General features: G+C 36.7%; 2 protein-coding genes and 1 long non-coding RNA gene across 20 annotated transcripts in view; 1 reads left to right on the forward strand and 2 right to left on the reverse strand.

Moving 5' to 3' along the window:
* The window catches only part of LOC143886403 (uncharacterized), a 37,917-nt gene extending 29,142 nt beyond the window's left edge, over positions 1-8,775 (forward strand). For 5 of the 18 annotated variants that reach the window (XM_077390363.1, XM_077390361.1, XM_077390360.1 and 2 more), the window contains 7 exons: positions 86-263; positions 374-466; positions 744-836; positions 905-984; positions 1,569-1,613; positions 3,940-4,040; positions 8,574-8,775. In XM_077390363.1, coding sequence (XP_077246478.1) covers positions 86-263; positions 374-466; positions 744-836; positions 905-984; positions 1,569-1,613; positions 3,940-4,040; positions 8,574-8,649 — 666 coding nt within the window. In that variant the 3' untranslated portion in view covers positions 8,650-8,775. The other 13 variants (XR_013253773.1, XR_013253777.1, XR_013253774.1 and 10 more) reach the window with 13 other exon arrangements.
* A 2,196-nt stretch (positions 8,776-10,971) lies between these two features.
* LOC143886131 (uncharacterized) lies at positions 10,972-12,179 on the reverse strand. Its single transcript, XR_013253687.1, has 3 exons — positions 11,580-12,179; positions 11,432-11,504; positions 10,972-11,277 (listed from the first exon to the last, which is right to left on the reverse strand). It is a non-coding gene; the product is annotated as an uncharacterized LOC143886131 (long non-coding RNA).
* A 356-nt stretch (positions 12,180-12,535) lies between these two features.
* Positions 12,536-13,786, reverse strand: LOC143885848 (protein FAR1-RELATED SEQUENCE 5-like). The gene has a single exon (XM_077389898.1). The coding sequence runs from the start codon at positions 13,784-13,786 to the stop codon at positions 12,536-12,538; it is 1,251 nt and encodes a 416-aa protein (XP_077246013.1).
* Positions 13,787-14,674: the final 888 nt, after the last annotated feature.

The following is a 14,674-nucleotide window of genomic DNA, read 5'->3' on the forward strand; positions in this document are numbered from 1 at the left end:
GTACTTCATAATAATATAATCGTACTAAAGTAAATTCCATCAACACTTAATAATTAGGTTATATTTCTTTCTATCTTACTAATAGGCTAATAACATGGAAGTCGTTAACCGCCTATTCCGTCGACAAGTAGGTGAAAAGTATGTTTTTATTATATCTGCCGAAAGAAATCAGGTCGTGCCAAATTCAACAGGTATAAGTGTACATTCCATAATCAATATCGACTACTCAGAGGAGAGTCGTGCATTGCTTCACTCAATTACAGGTAGATTTTATCACATCACATTCCAATGAGCTGCAAATGAGTAAATCATGTTCATTATATACCAATAAAATAATTATGATTCCTTTTTCATACAAATCGTCAACATTCAGCAATTGAATCAAGGATGCCAGAATCTTCAATAGCTGATTCACGAAAAAGAACAAGAGAAGAGACATTGTTAATAGGAAATGCATCCAAAGAAGGTATAAACTTACAGCTTTTTGATATCGCATATAATAACATTCACATAATTACATCTTACATTGTTGAAGGCGAATTTTGGATCTGTATGAAAGAAAAAGAGAAGAAAACAATTCCCCAAGTATATAAGAAAATAGAATCTGTATGTACATTATGTAATTTACCACATTTTCTTATCCTCTTTTAATACTGCTATCAATTTCAACATTCACCAAAACTGCATATTGTTTTCCTAAGACCATGATGTCATATCAATTCACACAAATGGTGACCATTCAGAAGTTCAATCAAGCATCGAAGAATATTCAACAGGGGCTTCACAAGAAATAACAAGAGATGATGCATTGCTGATAGCGAATACATGCAAAGAAGGTATAAAACTACCGACTTTAATATCACATATGACGAGATTCACATAATTAAATCTTACATTGCTTTAGGCGAAGTTGTAACCTCTATGGAAGGAGAAGGCAAGAAAAGTATTCCAGAATTACAAAAAGAAAAGGAATCACTATGCACGGTATTTGAAATTTCACACTTTCTTCTCCTATATTTTTAATAACCACTTCAATTCCCAACATTTACCAAAAAATCACCTTTTTTTTTCTAGGACCAACATATCAAATCAGATGATGTCACTTTGGAACAAGCTACATAGCTTTGTCCGTTCAGCTCAGTTTCAAAGAAATCGCATAACTTTCTCATCACTTTTGACTAAAGAATCAGATGACTAGCCTTTTTATTTATAAAATATGTTAATATTACATGTAAATTCAGTATGTACATCTGGTTCTGAACCCTATTTATATTTTAACTACAACTTTGTAAATAAAAGTTACCTCATGTTTATATCTTAGGCTAATCTTAAATCATAGATGTAACTTATGTTAATTTCCCCAATTTCATCAAATTCTTAATGAAAACCTGAACACCACATGAAACCAAAATGATACGTATCACAGCTTTGAACTTCCAACAAGGTACTTACCACATAACAACTCCTATATGCATGTTCTTTTATGTGTAAAACTAAATCACTAATAAATACCTATTGTTGTTAGTAGTGCTACAATTCTTACTGATTTCTTTTTTTCCTCTGTGTAGCTCCTTATTCTAACAAATCAAAAGCTAAGCATACCTTCCAAGAAGGTATGATATTTAATTTCTTTCTATTTAACCAGACACGTGTTTACAAATCTCTTTCTATATATATTGATATTTAATTTTTATATTTCTATTCAACATCTATTGATCTTTGTTTTTTTTTTTTGGGCCAACTTCAACACATATGTTCAAGAATTCAAAACTCCAACTCAATGAGCTTCTCATATACTTTGCCAATTTTTTAGTAGTCTCTCCACTTATTTGCCCCCAATACTTCACAAATCCATGTAGGAGTTCATCTTCCAACCCAAACTACTTCAATAATTCACTATAAGTTATTCAAATCATTTCGTCACTTTATAATGAAATGAAATCTTTATATTTTCTTTCTATGGTTCCATTAATTGCATATACAAATTAGTTCTGTCATGATTTTCTATTCATTAGTTGACATCTGCATTGTTCTATGGATATGAGCAATCCATGAATTATATTTCCATGAAAACCAACCATCTTCAAATAATCTAATGGCCTAATTTCCATCCACTATGATTTTGGCTGTTGCAACCACAATGTACCGTGTTGCAACCATAATGGATGACATTTTTGCAAATGCATATTGGCAAGAAATGGATTAGTTTGGGAGCAAGTGGTAGCTTTGCTCCGACAATTCAACCCATTATTCTGCTACTATTTTCATCCCTCCCTGAACATGTGCCATCATTTATTATTCAGCATCCACTCTCTAATATCACATTGTTGTAGTTTCTTATGAAAGTACCATGCTCTTATACAAGACAATTGCCATACTCATTACTTTGCTATCTAAAATTTGATTTTCCTATCATTTCTAATCTCTATACCAATTATTCGATAGTAAAAGGTATTGCATGTTCATATGTTTTGAACTTTGAAAGTTATTTCCTATACTTCTTTTGCTATTATTGTGCCCATTTTTTTATTATCTTTTTTCATGGCATCGTTTTCTCAATTACTTCCATGTTCAACTACAGGTTTATTCACTTTCCTTGGATTGGGAATCACCATATATAGGATGACATTTTATGGCCATGTCACTGCAAACAAGACACTGTTAATGGCCAGTATTTTCTTGCATATCTAGATGGGAAAAGTTTTCTTTTCTACATCTTTTCATATTTTGCCTGCTGAATGCATAAGGTTCTAATTTTTATTCAGGGTTAATTTTTTTCTTATCATTTGGAATTCTTGACCAGACTTGGTCTGCCCCAATGTCACTGTAAGGTCGTTGTTTTCGGCAACCATTTCTTTTTTTTCTTTTTGAGTGGTTGTTTTCGTCTAATTAGCAGGATTGAGATCGAATTATCAGGATTGAAACCTTAGTTATTGTGGGAGGAACAATCGTATACATGAGTTGAACTGCTACGACTTTTTTATTCCTACACATAACGAGGTTTCATTTGATGTGATTTAAGTCGTGGGTTAATGCATATATCTAAACGCAAAAAAATGTTGTATTAGTGCTGTATAAAAATGAAGAAAACTCAGCTGATTCAAATAGACAGGGTACTGTTGAGCGGATGGAGTTTCTGATTTCTGTCAATGTTCAATCCATGAAGGACCAAATGAAGTAAGCACTGCCCATATAATTTCAATTCAGAACCAGTGGTAATCAAAACTAATGTTGATTTAATTTTTCTGTCAGTCAAACAATAGTGGTTTGCTGTGACCCATAGGTGAACTGAAGCTGAGTTGACTCAACCCAATTGAAACAGGTTGACCCATTTTTCAAACTATGATTCTAGCACTGAATCTAACGAGCGGTAATGATGAAATTGGATATTGTTTTAAAACTGCAGTGCAAGTACCAAACTCTATTTTAACATTCTCAATGACCCAAAGCTGCAATTTGGAAGCCTCTTAGTGCGGTCAAAGCGGTGGTTTCTACACAAACACATGGAAAGGGTCCAGCACTTTCAACCAAAATAGGCTAAGGACAAGATGGGTTGGCTTTTCCATTTGTGAGCTTGAAATACTACTGGCATTGATAGTGAAACCAAAGATCTTGACCCACCCCTCCTCTTGTGCTGCATTGGATATTGACCGGCTCCATTTTCTACTTTACATTCCAAATTTTATTTTATTTATTATATAATCAAACTTATTGTAATGAACTGATTTCCATGAATTGTATATAATCACATCACCTTCATTAGGTATTTTGAAAATGGAAGAAGTTATGCTTAGATTTTGCAATGGCCATTACTTGCTTGAGCCTAAACGGCCTATTTTGATTCTCCCTGAACTGTGTTCTTTCTAGTACGTTTACATCTTTCAAAATCTGGAATACATTACTATATTTTTTTATATGCATTTTCTTTATCCCCTGTAGAATTTGAAGCTTGGTCTGAGTATTAGTTGGGATTATTTTCCACTCTATAGAAACAAAAATAGCATGCTTCAAATCAAAGAGCTAAACAAACACTTGAGCAGGTATTACTCCTTCCAGACCTCTTTATCAATCTATGCTTTACCATGCCTATTTAGACTTTAATACAAAAAGTTTATATTAAGTTCTTTTGTCCTCATATCAGTGTTGCTTGAATGATCTGGAAAACCACAGAACCATGTGTCAAGTGCATCAAATTGATATTTGAAATTCCAAGGGTGGTCCCAAGTACGGCAACTATGAGGAGTGTAAAATTAGGTTACTAACAAGTTTTAACTCTTTTTAAAACTCAAACCCAATTTTGAAAATTAAGAGATCAAAAAGAAATTCAAGCACACAAGTTAAATCTAAAGTGCAAATGCAAATAAAGAGCAAGAGTAAGAGAGATTGCACCCGAGATTTAAAGTGGTTCGGTCCTCCAAACGCGAGGGCTACTCCACTCCACCAACCAAACCCGTTGATGGCTTCACTATGTGATCTTCTTAACTTCGGCGAAGATTGGTGCCGATTACAAATTCCGATTACCTTAAACCTTGGTGGCAATCTTCACCACGGAGAGTGGGCTACGCTTCTCCGAACAGTCGCCCAATACAAAAGTTCTTGATAAGAAAGAAAGAACAAAAACAATCCCTCACAAGGGTTTACAAGATGTAGAAGATGTACAAATTTAGCCTATGATCCAAATCCTAAGCTTTTAGAGGATGAGAGGCATAATCAAGTTTGATTCACTCTTTGGATGTTCAAATGAAGTTAGAGTGTTAGGATTCATATTTTGAAGTTTAGAATGCCCATATATATAGAAAAACTCAAATATGACCGTTTGGTGGCATAGTGGTAATTCTGAAAAAAATACTAACGGATATAAATCTGACCGTTATTAGTGTTCTCGGAGTTCCGAGAATATTTCTCAGAGTTCCGAGAAGCCTATTTCATGCAGATTTTCATTTCTTGTTTTTAGGCTTTCAACTTAACACCAAGTTGGGATTACTATGAGGGTTCCAAGGTGTTGGAACACCATAAGGACAATCTCTTATATATTTAGGGTGTGTGTTTATTTACTTAATTATGCCTTTCAAAATCCTAAACTAGGATTGGATCTTAATACAATCTAATATAACTTGATCTTCAATAGATTCTTCAAGTCTTCATTTGTCTTGGACTTCGATGTCTTTGGCCTTCATGATGTGGTCCAATGAGATCTTCTTGGCCTCAATCCAAGCAATGTTGTCTTAGCACCAATGTGATCTACAACTTAGACAATCAAACACATTAGTGATCATAAATCACTTGTGTATTGGAATCATCAAAATAAGATGGGAATGCCAAGGTGGAAACCATTGGGCTTACAATATTCTTAGTACATATGTTATTATGTCAATTCTGTTGCTTCTTTCAAAACCAAATTTGTATTCTTATGAAAAGGGCATGATAAGAGAATCATTGTTACATGATTTATGAACTGGATGATTGTGTGTGTGTGAACGCGGGCGCGTGTCTTATTTTTTAGTCTTCCTTCATTTGATGTGTATAGCTTTATTTATGATCTCATGGATTATCTATTTTTATTGATAGGTTTTTGATGTGGCCTGTACAATTCTTTGTCGGCCTGTGCATCGCAGGGGGTTTTTTGCTAGTATATATATAGAGGAATGGAAACTAAGGGAATTATTTCAATTTCTCCCAAAAATCTGTAGGAATTACACATCACTTTTTTTGACTTTTTTTAACAAAGGCACCCATTCAACCCATATATTTACAATCTTACCCTCTCATTTATGCTTTCTAACAAAGGCACCCATTAAAGCCACTTAATTTCAATCCTACCCCCTCCTTTATGCTTTTTAACAAAGGCACCCATGAAAGCCACATAATTTCAATCTTACCCCCTCCTTTATGCTTTTGTAGTAAATAATCTATAGGGTGATCTTAACCATCCGATGTAAGAGGAACAGCATATTATGGAAACCTCTATCGATTGGACGGCTAGGATCAACGTATGGAAATTATTTCTGGCGCACAACCTGTTGATGTTGTGTTCCATCACATGTACGGTTCGGATCAACCTCCCCCTCCTTTATGCTTTTTAACAAAGGCACCCATTAAAGCCACATCATTTCAATCCTAACCCCCTCCTTTAGGCTTTTTAACAAAGGCACCCATTAAAGCCACATAATTTCAATCTTACCCCCCTCCTTTATGCTTTTTTACTAAAAAATCTATAGGGTGATCTTAACCATCCGATGTAAGAGGAACAACATATTATGGGAACCTCTATCGAATGGACGGCTAGGATCAGCGTATGAAAATGATTTTTGGGGCACAACCTGTTGATATTGTGCTCCATCACATGGACGGTTTGGATCAACCTGTGATGTGGTCCGTACAGTTCTTAGGCCGGGTACGGGTCCAAGATTCGTGGCCCGTAAATTTTCCAGGCTCATTTTGACCTAGCCCGTGTCACCCGGACCCCTACGGGTTGGGTCAAACCCTCCCATATTTTTCAAAATCTTTTTGATGGACCCAAAAATTAATTTCTTCAAATCTTTGAACTGGTTATCCCCCACAGTTGGTGGGCCTAAAAATTAATTTCTTCAAATCTTTGAACGAGGTAGGCCCCACCTGTATTTTTCAAAATGAATTTTAAGCACCACCCCATGATCCAAACCCTCCATTTGATAATCATAGCCCTCAGATCTAAAGAAAAACTACATATTACGGAAACCTCTATAGATTGGAGAGTTGTGATCATCCAATGGAAATGATTTTTGGAGCACAACCTATCTACATTGTGGCCCATCAAATGAATGGTTTCGATCATTCTATGGTGTGGGTTGTGCATTAACATTAAGGCCAAATTGTAAGCCCCACCCAGATTTTTCAAATTAAGTTTGCGGTCAACGCCATAGGATGATCCAAGCCGTCCATTTGATGGGCCGCGACGCAAATAGGTTGTGTCCCCAAAATCATTTCGATGGGATGATCGCAACCCTCCGATCTATAAGGTTTCTATAATATGCAGTTTCTCTATTGTCTATCATGAGAAGCTAAATATAATGTTTTCCCACTCCCCGTGCATCGCACGGGGTGTCCCACTAGTATATATTTAACATTATATTTAGCTTCTCATGATAGACAATAGAGAAACTGCATATTACGGAAACTTTATAGATCGGAGGGTTGCGATCATCCCATCGAAATGATTTTGGGGACACAACCTATTTGCGTCGCGGCCCATCAAATGGATAGCTTGGATCATCCTATGGCGTTGACCGCAAACTTAATTTGAAAAATCTGGGTGGGTCTTACAATTTGGCCTTAATGTTAATGCACGACCCACACCATAGGATGATCGAAACCATTCATTTGATGGGCCACAATGTAAATAGGTTGTGCCCCAAAAATAATTTCCATTGGATGATCACAACTTTCCAATCTATAGAGGTTTCTGTAATGAGAAAACGGTTCCTACACATATGTGTAGAGAATTCTCTAAACATTAGTGATGTCTGAGATGTTGCTTAATTTCAGCCCTTAGATCAATACACATCTAAGCCATACATTTAAAAAATGAAAACCAGTGAGGGTTTCTCACGCCCAAACCCAAAAACGAACAAAGCCCAAAAACGAACAAAACCCAAAATCTAGGGCATCTCAGGAAGAAACCCAAATCTGTAAACCTCTTCTCTTCTCTGATTAGCTTCTCTAGTTTTGATCAAACCTCATCTCCTTGCATCTCCTACACAGGCTGAGAAACCTCCAAAAACCCGATTGTTCTCAATACAATATAGAAGCCGGCTAGGGTTTTGTACGAACTCTCGTCTCCTCGCATCTCCTTCACAGTTCGAGGTAGACCGTCGAAGAAGAACAAGGGTGAAACCCAAAGCCGACGATCTCCTTCACCAGGTAACAGTGTGGTTGATGGTAGTTCAACTGTGGTGAATTGTGAGTGTCAAAAGAAAGCATGTATCAGAATAACTAAGTCAGATAAGAATGGAAACCGAGGACGGCCCTACTACACATGTGGATTTGTTGTAAGTAAAAATTCATACGTGTGATTTAATTTCTTGATCAAATTTCAAATTCCTAAAGCTCATGCAACGCACAGGAACTTGGCATCAAGAAGTGTGAGTATTTCCGTTGGTGTCAAAATGATGTTGACGACAACGAATTTCGTTTGAGGAGGGACAACAAGATTGCAAATCAACGTCTGCAAAGGTTGGAGAGCGAGGTTGCCGAATTGAAGGTGTTGGTGCAACAGGGACGTGAAGCCATTAAAGTGTTGGAATGGTTGGATAATGAGGTTGCTGAATTGAAGGTGTTGGTGCAACAGGGACGTGAAGCCGTTAAAGTGGTCGAGAATGAAACTGGGTGGATTAAAGTTATGGGTGTTGTGGTTTTTTTCCTTGTTTTTTTTTTTTTAAATGTAGCACTAAGTGAGGTGGGAAGAATGAAAGAGTCTCAATCATATTGTAACAGACATCATCTCTTGTAATGCTTTGCTTGTATAGTTGTAAGCTTCATATGCTTTCGCCATGGTTGCACTTGTAAATTGACTGATAAGTCGACTCTACAAACAGGACTGGTGTTCAATCTCAAACGAACAGGACGACTGGTGTTCAAGCAGGATATGTTTGTCATTTTTTCAGAAGATAAGAGTATTTTTGTCTTAAGAAAGGTAATCTTGAAAAGATGGCAGTAATTTTTCCTTTAGGTTTGTATTTTCTATAAAAATGTCCATGGACCACCCTAAATTGTGGGCTATATATCTCATGTACTACATTGGAAGAAATGGATTTGGATTCATGTGAATTAATTAACCAAAATGATGAGCATAAACAAACAAATGTGGCAAAGGCAATTTTCTTCTTTTGCAAGCGAGTTATCAACGTTCTGACAAAATGTTAGATACAAGAAGACAAGCTTAATTCACAGGGTTCCAAACATGCACGAGGCATATATCCTTTTGCAATTAGGAGGTTTCTAAAGAGAACCCAACTCAAAGCACATGTTCTGTTCTTTATTTTTTCTTCAGTTTTATTCACGAGAGATACATTGTATGCTTTCTTTCAATCGATAGGTAGGAGCCCCCTAGGAACATGAGAGAAAGCCCTAGCAAAAACCCACAATCCTTTCCTTGCCCTAAATCTCTCAAAAACAGCACCTACAAGCTTTCGATAGAGAAGTACCAAAATCAATGGTTTAGCTATGGCTGGAATAAAACTGAACGTGTTCTCAACAACATCTGGCTGGTGGGACTTACGGATTTAATCACACAGACATGACACAAGTAGATCCAAAATCTTTTTTTATCATTTCCCATTATATTCAGTAAGGCATGGAGTAACTGGTAAAATTTTCACATAATAAGGCCATGTTTGGCTGCCATGAATTAAAAGTTTTAGAGAAGGCTGAAGGCTGAAGACAAGGAAAAGAAAAACTGTAATCAAAATACAATTTATTTTTCCCTGCTTTTTAACCCCTTCTCCTCTGTCATGCAATCTCTACTCTGTCCTTCTCCCACCCTCCCTGGCCCTCTCACATCACTTAATAAACAAATATTCCATGGAAAAAAAAAATCATGGCATCCAAACATTACCTGAAGGTAATTTTTCGTCATAAAAGATGATAAAGATACTAAAGCCAAACAATCAAATTGTGTGACCAAAACATGTATACTTCAAAGACATTCATCAAACTTCCTTTGTTCAACCCAAAAAAAAAAAAAAAAACCCTGCATCGTTCAGTAGGGCTCAAGAGCAATCACCTACTGAAAATTTTGGAGAAGGTCACTAATAAATGCACTGTTAATGGTTTCTGTTGGTACCATAGAATTACAAACACTAGATCTCAAGCTTCAAATATTATAAATAGAAGGCTCTACTGGGCCTTGTCATAAGCAGCTATATTTTGGGGTTCACATTGAGGACTAAAAAGGCGGACAAGCAGAGCTGTCGTCGAGCTATGGATACCGCTCCACAAGCAGCCCACCGAAGACTCCGTGGAACTGCTATTCTGGAACCTGCATAAGTATGTAAACCATATGCTTGATGAGCATTTAAAGAAGGGCTAAAAAGAACTATAAGCATTTAAAGAGGACTATAAGCATTGAAAAAAAAGGGCTAAAAAGGATAGTACATATCAAACTGTATGATATAAGCATTTAAAGATAAGCATTGCCATCCCTACTATATAATTGGTTCACATTCTCATTGATCCTAACCATCCAATTGAAGGGTCACCTAATATTTAACTGAGGAATTATGCATGCGTCAGTTATTGTTATTAAAAATTTCCTTCATGAGAAAAGATGTGATAATCTGTTCAAGAGAAATTTTAATTGCCAGATACAAATCAACATGAAAATGATAATTTTTATTAACTAGAACTCTAGAAACATAGTGAAAGCTATTCCATAAATAATACAAAGCTTCAGGAAGAATTATGAAAGCAAGAGTGAGATCTATAAATCCATGTCTGTTATATAAGAATAAGGATGACCCATGTTTTGTCAAAAACCTGTCTCGGTTATATGAACATTCAACCACACTGTTACTGTTAAAAGCCTTTATGTTTTGTCAAACCTGTGTTATATGAACAAATCAACCACACTGTTACAGTTAAAAGCCTTTATGTTTTGTCAAACCTGTGTTATATGAACAAATCAACCACACTGTTACTGTTAAAAGTCTATATATACTGATCATTAAAGGATTTCCAGCATGTTTGTTATATCATTTGTTCAGTAAAGTAAAAAAGACATTAATACAAACTGATAAATGCATTACACGATTACACTCTAAATTAAGAACATACTAACAGAAAATGTTAGCAGTCGCATAGTATAACATACATAAACAAAAATCTTATTTTTTTTAACCCGGAATTGTACGCTGAGGTCCGGGGAGGACAGAAAAAATCATGACTTAAAACAAGCAAAATAATGGTTTTGAAAAACTAATCTAGATGGGACTCAAAACTAATCTAAACACAAATCTACACACCATAATATGGCACTGCATATGGCTTGTGATAACTGTCCGTTCACTTAATATTTTGTGTGTGTTAGCATCTTAGATCTGATTGAATGCTGCAATTTTTAAAAAAACTATACCATAAAATACTATATGCATCTCTAATCATAACAGCCATTCAAAAAAGTAGATGCGAAACTATCTCACCAACAGCAGGTGAAGAAAAATGTTGTTGGTTCCAAATAGCAGGTGAACAAAAAAATATCTGCACCAAAGCTTCAGTGACCAATTTCCAACCTCTTCTACTGACCTGCATCAAATGCATGATTAAAATTCATCAGTGGTACACAAAAATCTATTAGAAGTGAAACAAGATATGGCACACAGATAAAGAAAGGATGGCCAATCATTTTGCATGAGTTTTAATTAAAAAGAATAGAGGGATTATGATTGTAAACACTTACTTAGTGCACTCCAACGGTGGTCCTCCTTCTCGCCAACTCTAACCTCTTCCTATACAACCTTCGTTGTAGTCATCTATATGAGAAACATATTATAAACCTTCCAATTTGGAAAAAATTATTAGAAACACATTGAGATTTAAAAACATACCTCTTCCTCGGGTATGTTTTTGCACGTGGTCGCATAATGGCCTTTTTCTCCACATTTTTTACACGTCCTTTGCTGCTTGGGTTGAGATTGAGAGGCCTCCAATGGAGATTTAAACCTTGTAGCATTTTTTGGCCGACCCTTGGTTCTCACAACTTGAGGGTCGTGAATAGGTATCTCGAGAGGATAGTTGGATTGTACTTGACTGCCACTGCTTTCCAAGACACTCTCCTTGTCTTTCTTTGCTTCTTCGCATTCCGCTACCCACACATTTAAGTCTTCTTCCATCTTCTTCAAAATGCTCTTCTTTCTCGGGTGTTCATCTAGTACTTTATGAACCCTTGATGTAATGCACCATCTCTCAAATGAAGTTACTTCGGCACTATCTCCTATGCTTGTAGATGCGAAACTATTCACTTGATATCTCGCCCCAATTGTCCACCTATTTAAGAGATATCGCTCAGGAATAGAACCTAAACGCCTCATATCCATTATGCGAAGTATGTGTTTACATAGAATCCCTGCGGTCTCAAACATCGCACACTCACATGTAGCATTAACACCTTCCGATACATCATATATAACCTTGTAACTCTTCCATTCCTCCTCATTACGCATTCTTACCTTGTCCTCCCAACAATCAATACTGCATGTGATGATTTAGTCCTCCAATCCTCTTCAGCTTCCTTTTTCCGCCGAGCCACAAGTGCCTTTTCATATTGTACCACGAATTTTTCTAAAGTGGTACTTTGCTTAACAAATCCATCAAAGAAAGCATTAATGCTTTCGCTTCGTGCACTTGAAGTCATTCCAGCTGTAAATGTGTCTCTAAAATAAGCAGGAACCCAGTGCATTCGTAAATCCCACATCTTACATAACCAATGTCTGTCATGTAAATTATATTTCTCCACCAACGCTCCCAATTCCTTCTCACTGTCGGTTTTGTGTTTCCTATAAAACTAATGGTTGTATTCCTTATACAACTGACTAGTTGCATCTCGCATGTCTGGAACATGCTCAACTAGATGCCTACTAATGTGCCAAGAGCAAAAGCGATGGCGTGTATTTGGAAAAACATGCCTAATCGCGTTTCTCATCGCCCCATCCATATCAGTTATTATACACCCTGGAGCTTTGTCAAACATGCATTTTAACCACTGTCGAAACAACCAAGTGAATGTCTCCTCCGTCTCATCTGCTAAGAGGGCACAACCAAAAAGTGTAGACTGTTTGTGGTGGTTTACGCCGGTAAATGGTGCAAACGGCATCCTATACCTGTTCGTCTTATAAGTGACGTCAAAAAAAATTACGTCGCTAAAGGTTAGGTATGCCTCTCTGGCCCTCGAATCCGCCCAAAACATCGATCTCAGGTTTCCATCAACATCTATCTCCATGGCAAACTGAAAATTTGGATCTTCCGCTCGTTTCTGTTGGAACTGATTAGCTACTGTGGCAACTTCTCGTCCCATGTTGTTAGCCCTATGTGCTCTCAAATGAGACGACACCTGATCTGGTGTGAGAGCACTAGATGAACCATCATTTGAAGCGTTAATTGCCCTTGCAATGCCAGAAGGACCAAACCCATCACTGTGCATTTTATCCATCAAGTTTTTACATAAGGCTTTCTTATGTAATGTATTATGTGAATGATGCAATCGTGTCTTCAATGGAGATGTAAGATCATGGCAATGTTCTTCCACAAAAATTCTAACTTCCCACTTATCCTCTTTTGTCAAATTGATCTCCATCTTTGCCTCGCAACCCTCTCTTGTTTCACGACGCCGCTTCACATCCATCCCAATCTGTCTCTTATCATTAGGATTTCTCAATCCCTCTTTATCACATACATAACTCTTCCTTATAGGTTCACCTGTTTTGATCGACCTATTGGTCCTGCCTTTTCGAATTTCAAAACCTGTACTCAACGCATATGAGTTATAGAATGCATAGGCATCTTCACAATTATAAAAAAGCTGGCCTTCAAAAGGTTTGCTACCTAAAACACTCGCCGCATCATCCTTATTAGGCGTTTCTGAGGTACCAGTACCGCCCTCATCATTATCAACCCAACCTAGCGGTTCCTCTTCATCACCCATCTCTAATCTATTTCCCTCATAAACACATAACCTATCGGCTTGCGACATTGTATCATCAGCCATAATTAATCTATTTTCATCAACATCCACAATAGACAGCCCAAACGGATCCATATACTGTAAAGGAGGATCAAAAAACCTGAAGATGCAACTGATCGACCATATAAACCGAAAAAAACATCAGATCGAGATAAACATGTAACTTCAAAATTTAGAAAATTGCAAATTGATGAAATAAGTAAGTAAATAGAAATCGTACAGATGAATCTCACACCAAAAAGCTAAAGAGAAAATTTTAACAACCTAAACATCGATAGAAACCCTAATTCATACTGGAAATAAGCATTTAAATCCCTTCAACACTAGAAATAAAATCAAAAAAATATTAATAAACTCTTACCAGTTCAGACTATGTTGAGTAAATAAGCTCTTCTTCCTTCTCTGTTCCTCCACAGATTTAACTACCGTAATAGAGAAACGCTACCCCTAATCCCTGCATTTTGAGGGGAAAAAGGGAAACGTAAATAAAAAGAGAGAAGCTGCTAACCCGAGAATCTAAGGCGAGGAAGCGAGATGCGTTTCCTCATTTTTGTCTTCCTAGTGTTTGGGTTTCTGCTTTTGTTCTTCCCTCTGTTTGGGTTTCACCCTTACCTGGGGAAGGAGGTGGAAACCCAAGAGCAAGAAAGCCAAAAAAGAAAAAAACCCAAAAACCCGATTCTTCCTCTTTTAGCATAAAAAAATGGAAAAAAAAAGAACAGAGAAGAGGTTTATAGATTTGGGTTTCTTGCTGAGATGCCCTAGTTTTGGGTTTTTTTTCGTTTTTGGGTTTGTTGCTGAGATCCCCTCATTTACACTGGAAATAAGCATTTTGGGTTTCTGCTTCACCAAGATCTCCGTCACCCAAAGCCGACGATTTCCTTCACCAAGAGCAAGAAAGCCAAAAACGAAAAAAACCCAAAAACCCGATTCTTCCTCTTTTAGCATTAAAAAATGGAAAAAAAA

The sequence above is a fragment of the Tasmannia lanceolata genome, unplaced genomic scaffold (genome assembly GCF_043159265.1).
Source record: "Tasmannia lanceolata isolate RefF3 unplaced genomic scaffold, GAP_Taslan_0.1 ptg000011l, whole genome shotgun sequence".
Taxonomy (NCBI): Eukaryota; Viridiplantae; Streptophyta; class Magnoliopsida; order Canellales; family Winteraceae; genus Tasmannia; species Tasmannia lanceolata.